At 33.1% G+C, this 25,729-nt stretch overlaps 2 protein-coding genes across 2 annotated transcripts; one reads left to right on the forward strand and one right to left on the reverse strand.

Annotated features, from left to right (window-relative positions):
- Positions 1 to 35: 35 nt before the first annotated feature.
- On the forward strand, positions 36 to 4,756 carry LOC111368356 (protein FIZZY-RELATED 2-like; the record flags this gene model as incomplete). Its single annotated transcript, XM_022989586.1, has 8 exons — positions 36 to 140; positions 1,262 to 1,441; positions 1,585 to 1,647; positions 1,997 to 2,191; positions 3,744 to 3,845; positions 3,955 to 4,017; positions 4,098 to 4,166; positions 4,386 to 4,756. Coding segments are annotated over 8 exons (831 nt in total), but the record flags the coding sequence as incomplete, so codon positions are not given.
- A 559-nt stretch (positions 4,757 to 5,315) lies between these two features.
- LOC111368827 (protein STAY-GREEN, chloroplastic-like) lies at positions 5,316 to 9,072 on the reverse strand. The gene is made up of 4 exons (XM_022990295.1): positions 8,713 to 9,072; positions 7,645 to 7,818; positions 6,289 to 6,456; positions 5,316 to 5,976 (listed from the first exon to the last, which is right to left on the reverse strand). Exons 1-4 carry the CDS (start codon positions 8,842 to 8,844, stop codon positions 5,626 to 5,628), a joined length of 825 nt encoding a protein of 274 aa, XP_022846063.1. The 5' UTR covers positions 8,845 to 9,072; the 3' UTR covers positions 5,316 to 5,625.
- Positions 9,073 to 25,729: the final 16,657 nt, after the last annotated feature.

A 25,729-nucleotide genomic window follows, 5' to 3' on the forward strand; every position in this document is an offset into this window, starting at 1 on the left:
CACGATCTCATGTTTTAACTGCATGCTATATGTAGGTTGTGAAGTTGTGTGACCTGGGTATCGATGACACTGTCTGTTCAGTCGGCTGGGCACAACGTGGTACACACCTTGCTGTTGGAACTGGCAATGGAAACCTGCAGGTGTGATATAGATCTCTTTTTTTAACCTCTTTTTTCTATAAAGTGCATTGGTGCATTAACCTTTGGTAATGTAACAAAGTATTTTGAAAAAATGTCCCTTTTGGAATGGTATGAAATACAATTTGTAGAAGGTTGAGTTCCCCAGGAGCTCGTTAAAATGTGCTGAGAGGTTTTAGTTTTACTTAATGTTGTTGCTCACGTGGCTCTTTATGTAGATTTTATCAAATATGGTGTGCCTAAAACAAAGTAGCTCAAAAGCTATGGAAATGGAAATTTTTGGGATCTGTCATTCTATTCTCAGTATAAGAATGTGAATAGGATCCAAAAATCTGCAGTTAATAATCACACTGTTCGCATAAAACTCATGCTAATTCCAGTCATGAAAGACTAATTAATTTTTAGAGACATGTCAATCAGGAAAGCATAATAAGAATAATGAATCAATGGTAATATTACAGGATACTTTTGAGTAATAATTGAATGGAGTTACATTTGAATGAGTATGTTTGCTTGTAGGGCATTGTTGTCACATGGAGTTTTCTGATTAAGGTTATTCTGAATTATACTTACTACATATGATACGAATTCTCAGTTGTGAGTAGCATAGGATCCATCCATATGCATATTGCGATATGCATGGAAAAAGCCGCTTGCTTCTTTTTAGGGTGGATTTTTATATATTTCAGCGGTGGCATTGTTTATCCCATTAGGATGAGAAAACACCAAAAATATGAGTTAAGATTTACATATAAAGGCATGAAAACTGTGCAAGGCAAAGGTTGTATTGACAAGATGTAACATGTAGCACATTTGGAATAAAAAATATCCTGACAGTGCATTGGACTTCGATATTTTTTGTTGTTGCAAAGATGTAAACATTTAAGAGTCACTTTGATGGGGATGTATCCTTTGCTTCTGGGTCTTTCAGTATGTCAGTAGATTTGACAAAGTTAAAGAGTAACCTTGGGTGACATTTATTGCAAATTAGTTCACTTTCAAGTCAAACTAGATCGTGCTTTTCAAAAGCCTGAAATAAATCTCGGAGAGCTTATACTTTTGTACTGCAGTGTAGTTTGTCTCCATGGTTATATTAACTGCTTCATTTACTTTGTTCCATGAAGTTATGGGACGCTACTCGTTGTAAGAGAGTAAGAACAATGGAGGGACATCGGCTACGAGTTGGTGCACTAGCCTGGAGCTCATCTATGTTATCTTCAGGAAGCCGGGACAAGAGTATTCTTCAGCATGATATACGAGCTCAAGACAATTATGTTAGTAAGCTAAGTGGACACAAGTCGGAGGTCAGTAACCCTTCTTGATTCTGCATAATTTAATATTGTAGTGTATGGAAGCTTATTTTTCTTTTAATATATTAAGTAGCATTACACCTATAATCATCTTTTAGGTGCCTTTCTTGTCTGAACATGAGCTACCTCTGTTTTAGGTTTGTGGACTGAAGTGGTCTTATGACAACTGTGAATTAGCATCTGGTGGAAATGATAACCGTGTATGTATTCATCTTCAATTCTGATGCTTGCTGGTGGGTTGGTTTGCCAAAGAGCTCACTTTTATGTAAATTTACTTGCTAGTAAACAAGTAAAATTTCAAGATAAATATATTTTGTTGGTTAAAATTCTAAGAGTGGTTGTCATCAGAGAAAAAAAAAAAAAAAATCTGAGAGTAGGTCGTTTTGATAACAAGTCGGAGTTACTTTTAAAATAAGCAATTTTTTTGATGTAGAAGTAAGAAAAAAGTAAATACTCCTAACACATGTTTAGAAACAAAAAGCTACTTAATTTTCCTTGTTTGAACTTAGCCAAACATGATCTTATTTGGACTGGATATACCTTATCCAGTTGTTCGTGTGGAACCAACATTCAACTCAACCAGTTCTTAAATACTGTGAGCACACTGCTGCTGTAAAAGCAATTGCATGGTCACCCCATCTTCATGGACTCCTTGCTTCTGGCGGTGGTACCGCAGATCGATGCATTCATTTCTGGAACACGACCACCAACTCACACCTGAATTGCATGGATACTGGAAGTCAGGTAGCTTGCTTATGTTTTTTCCAGCTTTCCTTTAAAATTAAAGTTCTATGAAGTTTGAATTATGTTATGGTATTCAAAAAGAAATCCTATCATTGAGATCCAATTTCTCATACCACGCTCATACAAAATGAATAGCTATAGCTTTATCCGATTGGATATCTGTCTGAATGTTTAGCGACGTTCCCTACTGGGCTAGGAGATATGAAACTTTCTGTATGTGTGTTTTTATGATCTTGAGTATTTCATTATTTTGCTGGTTGGAGATTTTTTATTTTCCTATTCTGTGGAGATTGAATTGGTGGAGAAGAGACTACAGCACAAATCAACAGTTTCGAGGCATTGCACAAGAGATGACCATTAAGTTTGTGCAAGTGGGACGTGATTCTCGAGATCCTATAGTTCTTTAGTCATGTTCAGGCTAATCTCTTAAGAGTTTGCGAAAACATATTAATAAATGTTGGGTTTGTTCAGAGGTTCATAAAAACGTAGAAGTATGGTGTTATATTAAAACAAAATGGTGCAATTAACTTTATTTGTTTCATGCTAACTGACAAAGTATTTATTGGTTTGAATTGATTTGACCCACTGTTGTGAGGTATCCTATTGTTTTTAGACCCTGTTTGGCCCCCATTACGGGGAAAATTTAATGTATAGAATAGTGTTTTTTGAAAAATGAGTGGTTGAAAAAGAAAGAAAATTTTTCGATTTACGTGTAATATTATTTTATGGAAGATTGTGTGGTTGAAAATAGGAGAGAGAAAAGTAGAATGTAATGTAATGTAATTTAATGAAAATCAAACAAGTGCTAGTGTCACCTTCAAATTTTGCTAAATGTTACTTGGACGGAAGGTTGAGTCACTGCTTTGATTTAGATTACTTAAATTTCATAATTATAGCATGTTTGGGAATAGGGATTAAGCTCTAATCCTAATTAGGATACCAAGATGAAGAGAAATGAAATCAGAAACACACGAGCGACACAACACACATGTAGCTCTCACTCAATATCACTCCACTTGCTGCTGTAAGTGTTTACCATAAACTAGAGAAAGGGTAATGGTAACTCACATCTCTCTACCTGTCGCGGAGAATATGGCTCCCTAAAATAATCCTTAGTATATCTAGATTTTCGAGTTGATCTTGCTGCATAGGTCGACCTGCAGTGAAGGGGATAGCTATACAGTGTTGTTAGGTGCCACGCAGTCTAACTAGGCAGAGTATTGGAGAGAGTTTGTCATTTTTTTCACTTAATTAGATTGCAAATCAAATTACTTAGTAACGTCCCTCAATTTCCTCTGTTTGGTAAAATTCCTTATTCTCTTTCGGTACGTGTCAGTCTCATATTAGAATTTGAACATTAACAATGTAATATAATTTTCGACCACATAGCAATGACCATTATGTAAAGAGTGATATTTCAGGTTTTTCTTTATTTATTCTTTTTGGTGAATGCAATTGGTATTCTGACAAACATGTTGCACTCTCTGAAATATTTCCCCTTTTCTTTTTGGTGGTCGAAGTTACTGAAAATCCTTGAGTTATGCTATGGCAGGTGTGCAATCTTGCATGGTCCAAGAATGTCAATGAACTTGTCAGTACCCATGGGTACTCCCAAAACCAGATTATAGTTTGGAGATATCCCACAATGTCAAAGGTACTGTAATCTAGTATATTACTTAAAGAAAAATGGATGCTCAAGCAATATTTGCATAATACGTTTCTAATATCGTCTCATAATTCATGTAATTTTTCTGCTAGTGCAGTTGGCAACTCTCACTGGTCATAGTTACCGAGTTCTTTACCTTGCCATTTCACCAGATGGACAAGTAACTAAACGAAGCTGCCATTTTTATCTACTTTGTAAGAACAAGTGCGCTAATACTTGAATTTTTGTTTGATGCTATAGACAATTGTGACGGGGGCGGGAGATGAAACACTTAGGTTCTGGAATGTGTTCCCTTCTGCCAAGTCTCAGGTGAACCATTCTGTCTTGTGATTATCAAATTCAGAAGTCTTTTCTGAATAGACTATATTACTCTGAACGCGTGTCTTAAAGCTGGACAATGACCAACTAAATTAGTAAAGAAAATTACTTATCTCGTCCAAATAAAAAGACTGTTTTTATTAGTTTTTTTTGTCTCAATTCTAAAGAAAGGCGAAGCATGACGGTATTCAAATGTACTGTTTTCCACAGAACACGGAAAGTGAAATTGGAGCTTCTTCTCTCGGAAGAACTCAGATAAGGTGATCTTTCGTGGCCTTGAACCTTTGCTGCTGTTGCTGCTAACTTTAAGGTGCCAATATCTATTTTCTATCACTAGTAGAAATCAATTCTACCCCGCAATAGAAGGCGATGCAGAGGCTCTGATTGAACATAATTCGAGTAAGACACGATGGTCCTCGCCATCTTGTTGAATGTTGATTGAAGATAATTTACATTGTTGATAGAGGAAAGAATCTGAGTGGGAGATGTTATTTAAAGCTCAATAACATTTCCTCTGCTTATAGAGAGAGGTTTGACTTTAATATTGTAAATAAATTGTTTTTCTTTCTTCAGCCCAAAAAAAAAAAAAAAAAAGGTGAATTGTTCATTCTATTTGTTATCGAAACTTTAATACTATGTTATGTGTATCATAATCTGCATCCTTGCAAATGGAATTCTTCATTCCCTCGATTTTCGATCAAGGTTGAGAATATTTATCAACCGTGGTTTGAGAGTATCTTTGGATCGCAATCTAGTGCTCTTGACCGAATGAGCCGATCCGTGGGGCATTATAGTTCTTGAGCACATTTGAAAAGAATGATGTATCGAATTGAAATGTGTTTTTTGAAATACTAAATTTTTTGAAGAATATGTTAATAAAAAATAGAAAAAAAGTTTAAATTTATGTGTAAAATATTTTATTGGGAAAGTATGATTATTAGTGACTTTTATTTATTTATTTTTTTGGGGGGAGGGGTGTGATTGGATATTTTAGAAAATGATAACAATCATGAGAAACGTTTTCCAAAATAGAAAACAAACAAACATCATAACAATTTCGCAAATATTGAAAATATTTAAGAAATTTTGATATTGTTTAGTGAGAAAGACTGATGCTTATACAAGTAATAGAAAAAATCGTAGAATAAAGAATTTATACAACAATAATCTTGAATACAAATCATACATAGCATTCCTACGACAATATTTCTTAAGATATGTTTTAGCAAGAACAATCAAATAAATATACACGTACACGTCATGTTTGGTATATTAAATTGTCGTCTAAAGAAATTTATAAATGCAATGGACATGACAATTACGTATTTCGTCCAATACTTTTCTTCTGTAATCCTATTCAATCCAGTACACCACGAGTGTACATTTAAGGTCACAATGGAGACTATTATTTATATTTACGCACATTTTTAGAATGCAAATGAATGAGATATCAAGAACCACCACCAGAGACAAAATTCTGCTGCCCCTGGTGCATGCCATTGGGGGTGAATTCACCAATCTCGCTCACACCAGACAGATTTTGGGCCCATGGAATCAAACCCATTGGTGGGAAACAACAATTGCAAGCCTCCTCACATGGCTGAGGATTATCATCATCACAAATGTTGTAGGCTCCATTGGCCCCACTAGAAGGAGATGATGCCTCTTTGAGTGGGCCCCAACACTCCACCTTGTTGAATTCTGGTATGTTGGAATGGAAATATACCCAAACCAATGCCTCCTTTAGGTCTGGATGATTGTCAAATAAGCTTTCATCCCCATGAACAAATGCCTTCAATACCTAATCCCATTTCACAATATTAAAAAATTGATGAAAAAAGATTGAAAACCTCCTACTTACATTTCACGCAAGTTCAATACTGTGCTCTAATTTTTTTGCTAAAATTTGATGTGAATTTCACGTCCATAGAACATAACGTGATTAGACTTCATATTCGTTGAGATGAGCAAACAAACGAAGTATTTTGATTACTTCCGACAAGGAGTTATAAAGTCGACAACTCTAATTAACAATGTATTTCATAAGTGAAGTGTAAAATCATCACATAAACTAAATGTAACACTTAATAGTGATAAATAGAGGAGAGCTTACCACAGGAAGTTCCTTGCAAAAGATGTAGTATCTGAGCCTAGCACAGAGATCCAATAAGAAATGACCACCACTTATGTGACAATGAACATGAAGAGACATTTTTTCTTTGATTTTCTTCCACTCTGCCACCACTTCATCTCTCTGTAGTCTATTGTACCACCCTTGTAACTGCAATCAAAATCCCAATTTCTCCTTTCTTTAAATCTCAAAATAGTAATATAATATAGCCATAATGGTATAAATTCCTCCCCTTGTCTTATTTATATAGGCTTACTTTCCTCATTTTCTTGTCCCAGTTATATAGTTCTGTTTCTTTATTGAGCTTGCTTTCTTTTGTTAGTTTATTAATAGACCATTATTTAATTTGCCTAGTTATAACAAATTTTTCATTTAATCTTGAAATTGTAAAAATTTAAATAAGGATAAACTAGGAAAATTATTAGCAAAAAAAATTACCTTTTCAATAACATTAAACCCCTATTTGTTTCCAATTCTTTCCTTATTAAAATGAAAAATATAACCGTTATCCATCATGTCAAGTCACCAAATTTGAATTTATATATCTTGTGTGAAGTCCATAACGGTTATATTTTTCATTTTCATTCTTACGAAAATGGGAAAAAAATTGGGTCTAAATAAGATTTCTTAATCCACGTGAAAAATAAAACAAGCTTATATAAATGAAACGGATTGAGTAAGATAAGACAGCGTATTTCAATCCAGAGTAGAGTATTGGTGTCTCATGATCCACACGATACATTGAGGTTTCGAAGTTAAAAAGTTCATATAAAATTATTGGTCCACGTGGTCGACTTGACATGGCTCAACATGTCTAGATAAAGTCCACCTATCAGACCTAACTGAAGTCTAAACACGCCAAGGAAAACATGCCTAATTCACATGGTCCACTTGTGTTTTTCCCTCTAGAGCACTCCAAGTCGTAATCTTTTCTTTTTCTGAAAACGTCTTAGCCCCGGTTCCGTCCTTATTCTCCGTCTCATTCTCATTCTCATTCTCATTCTTTCTCACTGTCTCTTTCTCTTTCTCTTTTTCTTTCTTATTTTTAACAACACAATTTTTCTTAAAATAATATTACACGCAAATTCAAAATTTTTTTTTCAACCACACATTTTTCAAAAAAAACATTATCCCAACCATTAAAATTTAGAAAGAACGGGAACCAAACGGGGCTCAGCAAAAAGATTACAATGAACAAGTTTGACTGTCTCTAAAATCCCTGTTTTTCCTCTGTTTTTTATTCAATACCAAAATAACTTCTTAAATAATTACCAGTCTTTAATTTTAAAAAAATAAAAATAAAAAATTGTACAAACTTCTGATGATGTTTTTAGTTACCTGGGAATTGTTTATAGTTTGAGAGATGGCAAGAGTGAGCTTAGAGGTTATATCACTGTGTGTAAGTGTATATGTTCTTGGAAGCTTCCCTGGATGCTTCTTCTCATCCACTCCTAAGAACAATACCTTCAATTTTGATGCCTCAAATATTGCAGGTCCAAATAATCTAGCCACCTGATCCAACACACACAAAAATTACTAAAATTTATACAGATCTGTATGTAAGAGACAGATGAACATGTTACATCACCTCCTCTAAAAATATGAGCATTCATTTATTTGTGTATATTCATCTTCAAGACATCCCTGTATATGTATGTCTTACACCAGATTATCTAATAGCTCAAGCGATTAGAAATAAAACAAAAGTTATTTTCGAGCACTTCATAGTACTTTTATTGAGAATTTTAAAACCTAATTCTATCCCATCAAGAGCAATTAATTTAAACAAAATAAAATAAACGATCAAGAATTCACAAGATTTATAGAGATTCGCTCAACGAGATTCGCTTAACGTCAGATTACGTCCTCTCCATCATTGCAGTAATTCACGTGATGAAAATATTTATAAGAGAAAATATCAATCCTATCTTTTATAACCTCTCCTTTTTTATTTTATTTTATTTGATGATAATAGAGAAAGGCTATGGACGGGTTTCTATAAGATAAATTAGGGAAAAATCGATTTTTACAATAACTCCATTCCTTTATAAAATTTTAAAAGAATACAAATTCCTATAAATTCTTAACTAAAATTTTCTCGGGGTGCACCCGGAGGGGGCCACCTACCCCTTCCAACCCCATGACAACGTTACCATAGAGGTCGATCCACGACTAGCTCTGAAAAGTGGTGACAATTGGACTTTACAACTTAATAACTTTCGAGTCCCAAAGACTAGAACTATGTTAGTTGCAGGAGAGAGATTAAAATATCCAACAGGCTTCAAACCTCTGTAATTATTAATTAATCAAAAAAGTGATTTTCTCTATATATATATATACACACACACATATACATATATATATACACAGAGAGAGAGAGAGAGAGAGAGAGAGAGAGAGAGTTACTGGGACTATAGAGTGGTTCTTCTCGCTTCTCCTTCTCCTTGTTCTGTGCACCAAGAAAGAATTATTTTCTTGTTTGAGTGAAGAAGATTTTAGGTTTGATGGGAGCACTGGAGTTGCAGTCAAAGTGCCCATCCCAGAAACCTAGAGAAAGGGAGAGGGATCTAGAGAGATAGAGAAGCCCTAAGCTCCAGATCTTCGACAATTCCAGAGAGTTTTAGAGAGAGAGAGAGAGAGAGAGCGCATGAGCATATAAGCTACCGAGTCCTCCAACTTTTTTTGAGCAAATTTTGCATATTCTGTTAACTTTTAAGTTGGTTTTGTCTCTCTTTCTTCGCTTGGATGACTAAACTACTGAAACTTTGAAGACTCGCATTCTTGCGTGAGCCATCGGCTTTCTCTTTATAGAGAGAGAGAGAGAGAGAGAGAGAGAGAGAGTGCGTGCGTGTGTGTGTGATTGCGTGTCCAAATTTGAAAAATGTAACAGTTGAAGGCGGTTGCTTGTTAGTTCAAACTTCTCGATGAAAATAGTTTTAATAGGCGCATGCTTTATAGGTAACCACATAAATGTATAATTTAGCCCTTTTTGTTTTTCATTATTTTGCCATTTAAATAAAAAATATGACTATTATTCATCACATCAAACTACAATTTTGAATTTCTATTTTTTATATGAGGTCCGGAACGACTATATTTTTTATTCTCCTTTTTATATTAATGAGAAACAAACGAATTAATTTCTTGCCACACTTGTCGGTTGAGTTAGTTTGAGAAATTTATCCATCTTTAACTTGTTTCCATACGTTTAAACAATTTCCTTCTAAACAAATGTTTATTTAAAAAAATTTAAAATTATAGTTTTCATAAGATGCACAATTTTTATCAATTTTTTAACTTTTGCTAAAATTACTAAAATGTTATCAAAGGTTTTCTTAATATAATCGTTAAGCTTACTTTGTTACTTATTGATGATAAATTAGACGTATTTTTTATTAAAATAACATTTTAAATAAATGTGTGTCATAGGAACCTATTGATCTTTTTAATAGTCTACTATTTAGATCGTATGATGTAGGTTGACCTAGGGATTGAAAAAACCATGATTTCCCGACCCGAATAGGGAGAACTCCTCATCCTATCGGGTTCGCATTGCAAGTATGTGTGTGTGTGTGTCTCTATATATATATACCCCTATCTCGAGTTGGGTACGAAATGGGACAAGTATTGATTGTTTCCATTTTTTATTATTTAAAAATAAATTAGATTTCAAAATAAGGCAGTTTATATAACATTAAGTCCCCGTTTGGCCCCTATTCTACTTCTCATTCTTTTTCTCTATTTTATTTTTATCAATCATATAATCTTCCATAAAATAATATTAAACAGCAAATAAAAAAATTTTCATTCTTTTTCAATTACATATTTTTCAAAAAAAATACTATTCAAACCATTAAAATTTGAAATGAACGGAGGCTAAATGAGACAATAAACAGTGCAATGAGTGCCCTACCCCAAATCTGGATCCACCCTGTGTTAAACGGGGCATGGAGAGAAAAATACGAACGAGATGGGGCGTGGGATGGTGACCTCACGTTGCCCTGCCTCAAACATCCCATTATCATCCCTAAGTCGATCAATTCTATATTTTTCCATTTTGAGCTTGCTTAAGTAAATTTTGGACCAAATCCCATCAGCAAAAAGTAGTTTGGTGATAGTTATAAGTAATTTGCACAGCTAAATTTCACAACTTCTTCCTTAGATATTTTAATTTATGATCTTACTAATTCACCTCGATCTAACCATTTAGCCGTTGACGTTTTACCTTTTTGATATGGATATATATTTAGATTGCATTTTTATTATTATTATTATTATTAATCTTTTTATTTTTTTACCATTTTTAGTGACATTGGATCACAAATCGGTTGGTTTAACCTGGCCCCATTTGTTGTACATTAATGTAAGAATGAAAATGAAAAATGTAGTCATTACGGCCCCACATAAGAAATAAAAATTCAAATATGGTAATTAGATATGATGGATAACGATCATATTTTTCATTTTAATGGTTATATAATAAAAAACAAACAGGGGCTAAATAATCAAAACTACTTTGATCGCGTGTGAAACAATTTCAAAATTTGAAACTATTAGGCCCTGTTTGGAGCGATTTTGAAAATTAATTTTTTGATCATTGGGAGAAAAGTGAGAGTCACTTGCGAGAAAGGAAGTCAAACTTTACGAGTGAAATAATGAAATAACGATCAAAAAATTAATTTTTTTGGGTGAAAAATCACTCCCAAACACTCTCTAAATAAGTCAAGAAACGGCTAGATCATCTCAAAATTGTTATCTTCCTTTTACAATTTGATTTCTATTATTAATTATTCCAAATTCTATTGGATTTTTTTTTCACTTTTGTTGATATTGTTGAAATGTGGTCATGGAAGTCAAAAGCATTGCGTAACACAGCACGAATTAAACACTAATCTAGATCCACTGGACCCTACCTACTAAGATATAGACACTTTTGGAATGTTCTCAAATGTCCAATTGACCAGCGCATTGTTTTCTAATTTGGCAGTTAAATTTCTTTTTTCTTATACATTTTTTTCTCAAATTACGTCACTATCTGAGAAGAAAAACAAAAGAAAAAGATGATATTTCAATATGCAATCACACTGCGCGCCAGTTAAGGAATAAAATACGATGATTAGCTAAATAAAGAGATTCCGATCCAGCCTAATAAATTGAAAATAGTATTCAAGAAACTTAGAAATTGGGGCCGAACCAAAACTATTTGTTTAAATTTAGTAAAGTTAATTACGTAGCGGACTAAACCTGATTCATTCAAAACAGATCAATTCGAGCTAACTCTGAAGCCAACCCAAAAAATGAAAAAATAAAAAATTTGTGAGTGCATGTTTATCAAAAGTCCACCTAACGAAAGCAGGCAAATCAAACAACGAAAAAATCGACTTATGCAAGGTGAAGCAAGCGTGGAAAATTGCTAATGGTGCTTTAGTCTTGATTCTCATCAAATGTTGTTTGCTAAGATCAAAGAAGTATTAACCTATATATGGATTTGGGTACCCCTCATGCAATAGTGGATAGATCTCAGATTATTCATTTTCTTAAAACATATGTGCAATACACACAATTCATATCCATAATATATATTTATAATTATTTTATTTGCATTATATTCAAAGAATTCAGTAGTGTTAAGTGCTTCCTTCAGGAAGCCTCTATGTTAAGTTATATCCATGTTTGGTTCAGTTAAAAAAATTTGACAAAAAATTAAATTAAGGTAAATATCTAATTTTAACGTCATATTTTATAAGATCCACATATTTCATCAACTTTATTCAAGTTCACTTAAAATATGATTTCTAGCAAAATCAGAAAAGATTAATTATTTTGTAGCTCTGCCTCAGGTCGATGTCATGAAGCAACAACATCAATAGATTTTTACATATTTTAAGTGTTTGAATTACCAGTTTAAAGGTTGAGAGAAAACAAGTAATGTTATTTGTTTGGAATGTAAAAATCACTTTTTCAAACTCAAAAATGCTCTCTATTATGCATAAGATGCTATTTATAAATAGTCTTTTGGAGATACTCTTATGCATTTTATTTATGGTTATATCTATTATTTATTTGAATTATTATTTATTTGAATTACTATTCTACTTGTGATTAACAAATTACTAAAACTTGAGTCGTAAATCGTCTGTGATCGTAAGTAATAATGAGATATAAATATTGTTATTATGGATAGACCATGACGTGTGGCATATCTTACTTGTGAAGTAAGTAATCGATCTCATAAGTTAAAGTATAGTGACACCTAAATAAACACGTGAATGTTTTGTTGTAGAGCAAAACATTAAAGACTTGTATGAGAGATTCTACATGAAGAACTATATAAGTTTCAATGGTTAATCTCTAACACTCAATAGTAAAAATTGGTCTTTCAACTTGTGGTCATCATAGTGCCTTATATGAGAACAATCATATTTTGGTGATATTGGATGTTGTTCTACCAAGAGTCATTAATACGACATAGTTCAAGTATGTCAACAATCATATGAAAGTTATGAATAATTAATAGATGATTCATCACTCTTAGATAGTAAGATGTTATAATATATATATTTCATTCGTTAAGTTGATAACAGAAATTTTTGGCCAATGTGTATTCATACGTCGAAAAAAGTTTTCGACTTACATTGACTTAATAATGGGATGAAGATATGATCGATAATCAAAATTGACACACTTCATATTTAGTAATTGATCGAATCACATTGACGAGGGGGTTATAGTTTCGCGGTAAACAAACAAATTTGATTTTGTCATATCACGTGACATTTTCGTCGAGTGTGTTGCCCCAACACATTACTAGATGTCAATATGAGACGATGGATTTGAATTGATTAATCTAGTAAATTGATGATAAATAAAAAAAGATGCTTTAAGTTATCTTATTTTGATTAGATCAAAATAATAATTCACGTAGTTATATAGCTTGATTGGGAACCGAATGAATTACATACAAGACATAGAAGAATGATGTCACTAATTAATTAATATACAAATGTTGGACGATTGTATAATTAATTAATTGGATTGCTTGTTAATAGACCTAAGTTAATTAATTGGATTAATTACTTTATGGACCAAGTTTAATTAATTAGGTTAATTAAATATAGGACTAGATTAAATTTAAGGGATAGGTCAAATCTATGTAAATTTCTATTAATAAACTGTTAGTGTTTGAAAGCACAAAAAAGACAATTATCATTTCACTAGCATAAGAAAAGAAAACCCATAATTCTCTTATTCTTATTTTCTATATGAATTTTCATTGAAAGTTGGACAATTGGATATTTGAAAATTGCAGCTCATGTTTAAGATAAGCCATGGAGTTTACAAAATTTAACAAAGGTATAATTCCTATCACAGTTTTTTCTTCATGAATACAAAGTAAATCTTTGATGGGATTTGGAATATTGTTTAAATTTCACTATGCAAGTTAAGTAAATTTCCAACACAAGTGGGGTGAAAAGACTCACCTGTGTGTTGATCGATTCTATAGACTTAGTTAAGTTTGCAATATATGTATGGGAAAATAAGGAAATTGAGTACATAAATTTAGAAAGTGCGGAGTAATTTGGTGATTCTCCCTATTTTGACTATGGTCACCACAAATCAAAGAAAGGGGATGCTAAAGAAGAAGCGGAGCTCTTGAGTGTCTTTGATAAGTGCATTTTGTGTACTTATTCGGACTATATTATCAAGTTTTTATGTCGTCAAATTATTAATTTATACTTAATTTGAGTTAATTTTCTTTTTCTTTTTCGTCTAGTTTTGGACTCGTTTGAAACAATTGGATTAGAAAAGAATGATCAATTGGCCTTTGGATAGAAAGTTTAGGTATCAAACTCTACACTTTGAAAATTGAAGGACTTGAATTAAATGTAAGTAGATATAGGCTGCACAAATAAATTTGTATCAAGGACTAAATTTCATCTAGTAGGAAAGTGGTATCTCGATGAGAAATATCAAATATCTCACTTAATTGGGCTTCAAACCAATTTGAAAAGGGATAAAAGTTTATTTGGGCTTGGACGCCCTAACTAGTCGTTGGTGTGAATTGGAATTGGACAAACATGGGCGGCTGTGGACGGTGGTTGATAACTTGATATGTACACATGCAATAAGAGAGAACAAAAAAAGAAAGGAGGCGGCGGCCGAGACGTGCATACAGAGAATTGATGACTGGAAATTAAACAAGACTTGGACTCTTTCGCAATAGAAAATCGGCAAGCAGCTGGGAAATAAAAGATGAAAAATCCAATATTGTTGTGCGAAAATTTATCGAAATTTGGGAATAAATCACGTTTCATCAATTTATTGGTGATGTTTTTTATTCTTTATTTATTTAATTTTAATATTATGAGTGGCTAAGTAATTTTAATGCTAGAATTACGATAAAATTTATATCATAAATCTTGATTTTTGAATTTTATTTTTTCTTGACATTCAAAACACGTTTTCAATTTTGAATAATTGACATGAATTTATACTTCTCTACAATTATATGCACAATAGTTGTATGAATATTGCGGCTTATTTTACATTCGAAAGATTGAAAATAAGTTATACATAGTGTCAATTATCTTAAAGTTCGATAGAAGATAGAAATATACCACTATATTATACGTGATCTTTAAGTATTCATAAATCTTTTATGTATTTTTATATATTCGTATCTGTCATAGAAATATAGTCGTGTTACATGTGAAAATATGTTTAATTCTACTCGAGAGAGATTGCTAAACAAACTATGAATATTGATCTTCATAATTGAATCGTGTTGTCAAAATAATAAGTTTAAGATTAAATGAGATTGATATAATGGGTTTTGAGATTCTAGTATGCTTTTCATCATTATATTTTATCAAACTCGCATTTAATTATAACCTTACATTAATTTAGGTCTTGCATTCATAAGTAGATTATTTAATTTATAGGACAAATCACAAACTCCAATTGCTTCGGTTAAGGTTAAGGTTGAGTAAATTTGAACTTAAACTATATAATCTATGTGAAATGATATTTGGACTAAAAATTCATTTTACTACTTGTTAAAGAACAGTGTACTTACGAATTTTTGATTGAACAATAATTCGTCAACTGTGTTGATATTATCAGACGCAGAAATGCCCAATTCATCAGTAGATTTTGTCCTTAATTATGATAAAAATACTGTTTTAACTTTGATGAAAGTGCGTCTCTTAAAAGCACAGAGCCAGTAAATTCTTTAGTGACAGTGGAGAGTAATGTTGTAGATCGAGTTGCAAAGACTTGTGAGAATGGGACATCTGTATTAAATAGTGACACTAACTATCTTTAGTTACACCGACGATCCAAGATTTTCTGTAGCAGCTTCAGGGAAAGCTGTTCGATTGTTCTCCAAGATTGATCACAAAATGAAACTCCGTCCAATCCACCTCTGAAAAATCAAGAGAACATCGTAAAGAAGTAGTAAACAAAACTGGTTTCAATGCACCAGTTGAAGAAGAAAATGATCGACTTTAGTATTTTTAGACAAAATCTTAAATCCACACCCAATCGCTTTGTAAGTAAATCCAGGATAAATAAAAATGTTCAGAATGAATTCATTTCCACATCTGAGGCAGATAAAACTCAATCTTGTCAAAGTTTTTGGGTTACAATAGATTCTTCTTGTTTGTTGACTCCATTTGAAATACACAAAATTGACGAACCTGAAGCATTCAATTCAATTGTTGACGGCAAGGAACCCAGTTTTGAAGGCGGGAAGTGCTTATTGGAGTCGATAACCACGGTTCATGTGAATGAAGATCCCGTGTCTCAAGGTGAGGTGTTTCTTGCAGAACTGGATACAGGTAGTGCAATTGATTGCAACCCAAGTTCCGAAGATAGAATTACTACGAAACAAAGTTTGTTCTTACTTCTTTCTATGATGGAAACTCTCTTACTTCTTTCTATGATGGAAACTCAGTCGCTTTATCAACCTTTGATAATTATTCGGCTGCGACATGCTCTTGTTTTATTTTTTTAAACATATAGAACTTCTGTACTTGCATTTTTTTCCAGTTTAAGCATAATTATTCGTTTTTCTCTTCTTGAATCTCATTAGGAGAACGGATAAGGTATTTCCTGAAGAACATTGCTAGTCAATTGATTCAAGTAATCATAGTAGACTGAAAAATCATTGGTTCTTTGATGCATTAACGATGGAAAATTTCGCCTCTTTCTCATCAAGAAATTTCTCATATGCAGAGGTCGAATACAAATGTTTTCAAAGCACTAATTCATTAACTAAACTCACCCCTAACCACCCATCTCCAACACGGATGCTGTCTTAGTATTAATTGTGACATGAGTTAGTGTTTATCCATTCTTTTATCCATAAGGGTTGAGAATTTTAAAGTGTGTTAACTGTGTTATTTTACTTCTTGCTTTTATGACATCAATATGTGGAATCTGTCCCTAATATCACTTCATTTGCACGTGTTGGAACAGTTGACTGATGTAAGATTTATCTTTGAAACTATTTCTTCTGACTTACAGCTGATTTTATTTGCGATGGGGATGAAATAAATTATTAAAATTGTCACGTTCTTTTAAATAGCTTCAATACTATATGCATATTCTTAAAAGGTTGAACCCCAACCTTGAGGGTCTCCACCGTTCCACCTCTGAAGCATCGTGAGAGAGGTAAATTGTGGGATGTGTCCCAACAGACCAAAAAATAAGAGCTTGTCTATACACTGGTTCATACAAAAAGTCTAATTCCAAATCTCAGGAATCGAACTCTCACACTGCGGTTGTCAGCAAGGCTGAGATTACCTCACTCTTGTCATTTGCACCATTGAACTATGTCCCGAAGGCATACTATATGCATATTCCTAAAGGTTGAACCACAACCTTAAGGGTCTTCCACCGCCCCTGCCCTGGAGTATCGTGAGGGAGGTAAATCGCAGGTTATGCCTCCAAAGATATAGGGTGAAAAGTTGTTTGTACACTTACACTTATTTAAGAGCCAAATTCATATTTCAGGATTCGAACTCTTGACGCGGCAGCCACAAGTAAAGCTGAATTTCTCTACCCTCCCCTTTTACCACTTGGAGATGTGTCCTGGGGGCACTATATGCATATTCTTAGATTATACTGACTGTTGTCTGCTTGGTAAAAGTTTTAAAAACTAAAACTTTTATGCTAATGGAGAAACCTTTAATGCAAACATATCCTCATCCCTTTTTTTTTTTGGTGTCATGTTCAATAATTGGGGAGACATCAGTAATCATTGGATATTGGGTGCTTTTCCTTTGTTCATTGGAAAATGGAAAAATCATTCAATATCTCAGCTGAGACACTTTATCCTAAGATGATAATTGGGTGTCAAATTTTTCAAATCTTGAGGCCTGTTTGATTTGACCATTTTTCATGAAAAATGTTTCATTTTTCATTTTCCGCCTTTTGTCTGTTTGATTGCAATAATTTTCTTGACAAATTATTTTCCTTCCTCTAGCACCCTCCATGTGACCATTTTCCATGATTTTCTGGAAAACCAATTCCCACTCCAGCTCTTTTTTTTTTTTTTTTTTTTTTTTTTTATAAAAAATTCTATCCATTTAATTGACAGTTTTTATGAAAAATAAAGCCAAACGAATATCAAAAAATAAAAAAATTCAATATTTTTCAGGTGAAAAATTATATCAATCAAACATATTTAATTGACAATTTTTTTTTTTTGATAATTAGAACAAATTCTATCCATTTAATTGACAGTTTTTATGAAAAATAAAGCCAAACGAATATCAAAAAATAAAAAAATTCAATATTTTTCAGGTGAAAAATTATATCAATCAAACATATTTAATTGACAATTCCTTAAAAAATAAATTTTAGGCAATTCAATCCCTAAAATTTGTTTTCTTTCCCCTAAATTTCATTATTGTAATCAAACGGACCCTTAGATAATTTGATTTGATGGTTAGGCAAATGGGGACACCTCTTACTTGACTAGAAACTTTATGGAATGCAAGTTGGAAGAGCATTCCAGTAGTCCATTGTGTGAATAGTCATTGTGCAAATAATAATGTTATGTAGCACCAGTTTAAATTGCAATGCAGCCTATCAACTCATTATCTAAGTGATAATGTGATCTACCAACTCATTGCCTAATTGGTAGACCTTGAAGCTCTCTGTACTGGTGCTAGGCATCATTTGTGATACATAGCGTTGCTCGTTTAACCTTGACACTGGATTACTTCTATATTTTACTATTTATTTGAAAGTTACCCATAGTACGTTTATAGAATTAAATAATTCTTAAACTGTTGTTTGATAATTTTAATTTGCAACTGGCAATGGCACTTTGACAAAAAGGTATATGAGCAACAACCATCATAGAGTAATATGCAGCAACTGGCCATTAGTGGGTTTTGTGAAATTGTGATTGGTGACCCGAAAAATGTACCTCCAAGTGGTCAACAGATCCCCAAGTCCTCTCTTATCCTCGTAAGCCTTAAGCACACTTGGATAAACTGTAAGTCACACGAGGCCTTCTCTTAAGTGGGGAGGAGACGATCACCTTACTCAACCGATCAAGTCAGTTATATACATGAGAGTGGTGTGGGACGTGCTAGAGACGTGATCCAATAAATATAGCAAGTACGATCCAGAGAGAACAAAAGAGAGAAAAATTATAGTTTGAATGTATATAGTTGCATTACCTTTGAATGACAAAATTTGTGAGCTTTCATAATGATAGGGAAAATTTGTGACCGTTAGATGAAGTGATATGTGTAGTCATCCTGGTGGATGAGGTCACCTCCTAGGCATCACTCCATCAATCGCAGGTTGACAAGCATTTAATGATTTTATGGAAGGTAGCCGCCCTACAACCTAGGTTGGACCTTTGATTTGAAGACTAATGATTTGACTTAATGTTGTTGTAGTGAATTGTCATATCAGTCAGTCAAGATGGATCTAGTACGGAAGATTTCTTCAGAGAACTTTTGAAAGATGTCATTTGTAAGTATAGAGGGTAGGAGCCTCATGTATAATTTCTTGTATCTCTTATGGCACTTCGACTCGGCCACATAGGGTCAGCTTAAACATGGCATCTCGAGGTGCCTTACCTCAACAGGTGGGAGACGACTTGGTGGTACTTTCATTATAGGGTCAAGAGTGAGTCGATTCTTGTGGGGTTATGCTGGCTTGGAGTGTATTGACCCTAAAAAATGAACATCCATGTGGCCAACAGATTCCTAGTCCTCTACACTTGGACGTATTATGAGGCCTTCTCCGAAGTAGAGGGAGACGACATGTGTACTCCGACGATCAAGTGAATTATATATGAGAGAAGTGTAGGAATTGATAGAGACGTGGTCTAATAAATAAAGTAGGTTGAATCTAAGAGGGTTTTATATAAACATAAAGAGAGCAAGATTATAGTTTGAATGTATATAATTGCATTACCTTTGAAAGACACAATGTGTGAGCTTTTATAGTGATTGGGGAGAAATTGTGACCATTGGATGAAGTGATACGTGTCATCATCTGGGCAGATGAGTTCATCTCCTAGGCGTCACTCCATCGATTGCAGGATTCTAGTAGCTAGTGGATTATAGAGCTAGAGTTTGTAGTCTTTGTTATATCATAAATAAACTACGGCGCGACGGGAAGAGCTTTTGACATGTATTTAATGATTTTATGGAGGACAGTTGCCTTACAACCCAGGTTGGACCTTTGATTTGTAGACTAATGATATGGCTTAATGTTACTGTAGTGAATTATTACATTAATCAGTCATGGGTGGATCTAGTAAGGAAGATTTTCTCAGGGAATGTTTGAAAGATGCTGATGAGTGTGTTTAACGTTTTGAACGTATTTGTTAGTGTTGTTTTGAAAATTGGGAGAGATTGTGTAAAAAAGAGTACTAAAGTGCACAAAGGAGTCAAAATCTACGAATTTGGAGCATCAAGTTATCGCCGAGGCATCCGGTATCAAGTGCCTAGGCGCTATAATTCATGAAAAAATGTAGTTTTTGGATAGAAAGACAGCACCTAAGCACTGCACTTGAAGCGCCCAGGCGCTGCACTCCTAGTATCTAAGTGCCATCCCTAGCGTTAGAGCACCCAGGCACTACCCTGATTATCATCGCGGTGCCTAGGCGCTACTTCCTAGCGCCTAAGCTCTGCGCCAACAAATTTAGGGTTGTACCATTTTGACTCGTAAAAAGCCTAGAAGAACCCTAAATTGGAGAAATGTGAGGAGGAGTATAAATACAAGAGGGATGACTTCAAATGGGGATTCCACACATTGAGAGGCAAACAAAATACAACTTGAGATTGAAAGAGGAAGATCAAATGGGAGAAAAACACATAATCATCAAGATCAAATAGCAAACGCTAGGGGTTGAAGACTTGTTGAGGTTGGAGAAGATTCTTGATGCAAGATCCAATTCTTTTCATGATCAAGATTTTAAAGCTCGGTTATGAACTATATACCTTTGTATTTCTTCCATTATCATGAATAGCTAAATTTATTATTAGAGCGAACAATGTAACCTTTTGAGACCCTTTAATTTTTTTAGTCAAGATTCAAGTTCCTTTATTCATATGTTTGATTTTAATTATGTTCTCAATACTTTGAATTCTTTTGGCCAATTATTTAATGACTTCGTGAATACTAATTACGTAGAGATGCGAATTTTTTGTTTAGACCACATATTAAAATTCGGTAAATTAATATAACAAGTAGAGATACATATATTAATGAGAACTCGAGAGGGGTAAATTGAATATAATAGAAGAATTCGATGGAACACTACCTTAGATTTTATAAATCTTGATTTATGACCATCAATATGTGAAATTGTTCCGTCCTAATATCCGTTTATTATTTGAATTATCAATCAATCTTTGTGTGCATCCATGTATTGTTAAATAGTTAGATTAAAAATCACAACCGATCACTATTATTTTTATTGTCATCAAATAAAAGTTGGAAATAATAAATTAAGTATTAAAATATAGTCCTTGTGGAAAAGATAATCTGGACTCATTGGTCCATTATATTACTTGTAACGATCGGTACACTTGCGGAATATAAAATCGACAATAGATACCATTTGTAATTACAAAGGTTAGGAGCTTCGTGTATAATTTCATGCATCCTTAATGGCACTTCGACTCGGCCACATAGGGTCAGCTTAAACGTGGCATCTTAAGGTGCCTCACCTCGACTGGTGGGAGGCGACCTAGTGGGGCTTGCTCGATTTGTACCATCGAATGTCATGTCTGTGTTGACCTGGATCATCTTATCAAGAGGTGTAACAGTGATATATAGCTACTTGTGAATCATGTAGTACACTGATAGTGGTACATTCATGTGTTAACAGGTATAAAACATATTTCTAAAGTGATTGTCCTAACAAAACCTTAATGGCATCATTAACTTGATATCTGAACTATCAATTTGGAACAGTAATGCATACCTGGTTCGATAATCTACAATTTCAACAATGCTAGCAGTATCATCTAGTAAACTGGTTTCTTTGAATTACATGGAATATTTCGACGGCATTTAATGTGTTATTCTTTCTATAAAATGTCACAAGAACTTTGTAGAATTGCAGATAAATGGCATGAGTCGGAAAGATCTAAATTGGATTTATTCTTGAATAATGCTATTGTACACCTTGAGGTGTACACACAACCTGGAGGGGGCTCACACATATTTTATTGTGTGTAGGAATAGCTTGATACATTCTCTTGGTTCTACTTGTGGTGATGAGTCTTACATACACATTTAATAAGAATCGTAAGACCCTATATTCCTCTCAGTAACTCAAGCTCACGTGCCCTCATTTATTCCCCCACTTTGTTAATAATGAAATAAATATATAACATACAGGGGTTTAAATTACTCTTCTTGGTAATATTGTTGATATTTTAAGAAAGAAACCCAAGTTTTAATACTTCCCTCCTTGGCCCATGTTGTACATTCCTTCCACCTTGCCCAACTCCTTTAGCCTCAGCTTGTCGGATTTGCTCAAATTATTCTCAAAGCAATAAGGGTTTGCCGAAAATGGGGGAAGGGGCGGGGAAGCAGATGTATGAGAGATCGAGGATGAAGGTATTGTAAGATTTAATTTGATAGTTGACGTATAAAAGAAGACTTTTCTTAAAAAAATAAAATAAATAAATAGAAGTATGACATTTTTGCTATTTGGACAAATTTACCGTTTGGGGACCACAATTATTTTTCCTATATTTTAGAACTAAGAATGTGACAACACCACTGCTAATGACAGTGACCCCATCATCATCACAATCATAATGGGAATCATGTTATCTTGAGTAGAAATTGACACATCAGGAACACTTTGGCTAAATATAATATTGTAAATGAATAGACCAATTTTAAGAAATTAAATTATTTTCTAAATTCTTTCATTTCAATTTGTTGTTGTCGATAAAGTTCTTTTTTTTTTTTTTTTGGTTATGGTTTTAGTTTATTATGGAATTAATGTCGATGATTGTAAAAAATGATCTATGGTTTAAATATTTAAGTGTCGGATACATTGGATGTATATTTATCTTGTTGTGTATGTTGTTGGTCAATAAGTTATGTAATTGATACAACGAGTAAAATATTTTATGCATTTTAGAAAAGGAATAAAGAAAAGTGACAATGAGATAAAAACAATACCATCTTGACATTGGTATAAGAAAAGTTGAAGTCACAAGCTAAAGTCTAACTCCTATCAAATAATAAATATTTCACACGTTGGAAAAGAATTAAGAATAAAACGTTTGAATTTGATTATTTTTGTGTATAAACTAGAATATAATGATTTGGTTTAATTAAAACACAGGTGTTTAGAAATTAACTAGTAATAACATTACAAAATTTTCCCTCCCTTTATGTTGTTCTTGATTCATATTGATCCCATTTTCAAACTCTTTGATCTTTTCTAGTGTTCTTCAAGAAATCAAAGAATTGTAGTAATTTTTATGTGTTTGGTCTCTATATTAAAAATTCTTAATTGGACCTCGACACACACATAAAACATGAAATATAATGTGGATATGTAAAATTTTCATATATGTACAAAACAACTTCACATTTTTCGTTTACTCCAAATTATTCACTTCTCATAGTGTCTAGCACACTTGGCTACTAAGTTGGTATGTCCTAGTCCATATAAATTTAATTACTTGCTTTGCATTCTTAATAAATTATAATTTATCTCAATTTTTATTTTGAAGCACCGAAGGGACTTATGGGATGCAATTAAACTACTAGGGTCCAAAAATTTCAAAATTCTTGCCAAAAAAATAACTCAAGATACTATACTCAAATATTGAAGTTCATGCATAACATAAATAACTATATTTGGATTTGGGGAACTATTTTTATGTCTCATCACACTTGACTCCACATGGTCGACCCATTGTAGCCCTTGGCCCACCTAAGCCAAAACACGTGGCATGATGGCCAAGGCCCTAAAGCCTGTAGAATGCATCCAGAACTAACATCTCAACTGAGGCTTAACATCTTGAAGTCCGAAGTACATTGGTCGAGGTGGTTCATATCGAGGCCCTTATGCCGAGGCTAAGACCTTCGAAGCGTCTTCAGTATCAACTCTTCCAAGAAATTCGTTCTTACACAAGTATCTTATTCAAATGATTGATAAGTCGTCTATCGTAGAGTTTAAGTGTCAAGTATTGTCAAACGAAGTGACAGTTTTGTCAATTATTAAATGTAAAGTGGGCTAGCAAATCAAAAGTGATAACTAGGATTAGATGTATGGATCAAAGAGATGAGGCCACGTGTACTCTTATCTAAGAGCCACAATTTACTTCGTACTACTATAAATACTCTCCCATGTTACCATTACAAGGCTAATACAATTTTGACTACAAAACTCAATATTAGAGCAAGTACAAACAACACATTGCATATAGTTTCCTTGCTATGTAGTCGAGTTTACATACATATTCATCTATCACGATTGGTAATTATTGAATAATCATTTTACAAATATCTTGTCGGATTTCGAAAGTCACCGTCCCGCGTCTTTGAGCCGCTCCCATGCCTTTCTCTCAACGTTCTATATCGCTTTCGTGTCTTCGTGTGTTAGACCAAGCTTGCGTGTGTGGGGGTGGGTCCGGTATCAATTGTACACGTAGCCCCGACCGGGAAACGAGGTCAACATAAACTAAGCTCCAATAAATTAATCTTAATTCGATTGACTCTTGATAGGTCAAGATAATTTATTGATCTCATTTTATTCCACTAAAAGAATGAGATTGCAATCTCACTCTAATTGAAATTACTAAAGTTGTATAATCAGTGATTATATTCTCTTACTTATCGTTTTGAGTGTTACCCCAGTCGACCATTTTGAATATCCAGTACAAGTTAAAATAATCAAAACATCAGTTTTCAATTATAAATAAATTCTACATTTCATATTTGTCTAATAGTTTCATGTGATCAATGTTGAATTACACAGCCAGATTTGTCTCTTCATTAGAAAAATTCTTTGAAATATAATGAATATTGTTTCTTGTTATTTCATTTAAATTCACATGGCATCGAAATATTGATAAAAAAATTTGATCTTATGTTGATATATCAAAAAACTTCAAGTTCATAATCAAAATCCATTATATGTTCAAGATTAATGTCTTCCATAGGACAATCAAGTGAGATTAAACTTATGGGGGGTCAATGCAACAAATTAAATTTCAAATGATCCTATTTAATATATTCAAAATGTTCTCTTAATCTCATTGTAAAAGTCAAAGACGAACTATAATAGAATTGAGACGATCTTACCAAAATAAAGTGTATGTTTTTCTTTAACGATCATTGACAATAAATTTTAGATCGAATTATAAATTGAATATTTTTATACTTAACAACTTAGACACTTGATTTAGAATATCAAAACGTTCTACATACAAATATAAGCTCAAATTAATATAACAATTTATTGAATGAATTAATATTTATTTTTTCAATTATCATGAATGCAAATAAATTTACTCAACAAACACTTACTCTCTAACATCACATACCAAATATTTGACTAAAAAAAAAAAAGTAAATTTAACCAATAAATGAGTGATATTTTTGTTGAGTATAAAATATAATTCATTTCATGAACTATAACATCTCAATCTCTTGAAATGAGACATTTCAACAAAAATATTTACAAGTTTATCTACAACACTTCGTTAAATAGAGGTGTCTGTTTAATATTTAATGTTGACATCACCTGAGAACTCGAGTCATGTAAATTGATCCTTATATAGTATTTTCTAAAATTAATTTAAAAATTCAATCTTGAGCCCAAACTCCGAATAATCATTACGTAAAATAGTTCTCTATAATCCATATGCACAATGTCTAATTGATGTGAAACTTTATTTGTAATTTCTAT

The sequence above is a fragment of the Olea europaea genome, chromosome 19, assembly GCF_002742605.1.
Source record: "Olea europaea var. sylvestris chromosome 19, O_europaea_v1, whole genome shotgun sequence".
Classification (NCBI taxonomy): domain Eukaryota; kingdom Viridiplantae; phylum Streptophyta; class Magnoliopsida; order Lamiales; family Oleaceae; genus Olea; species Olea europaea.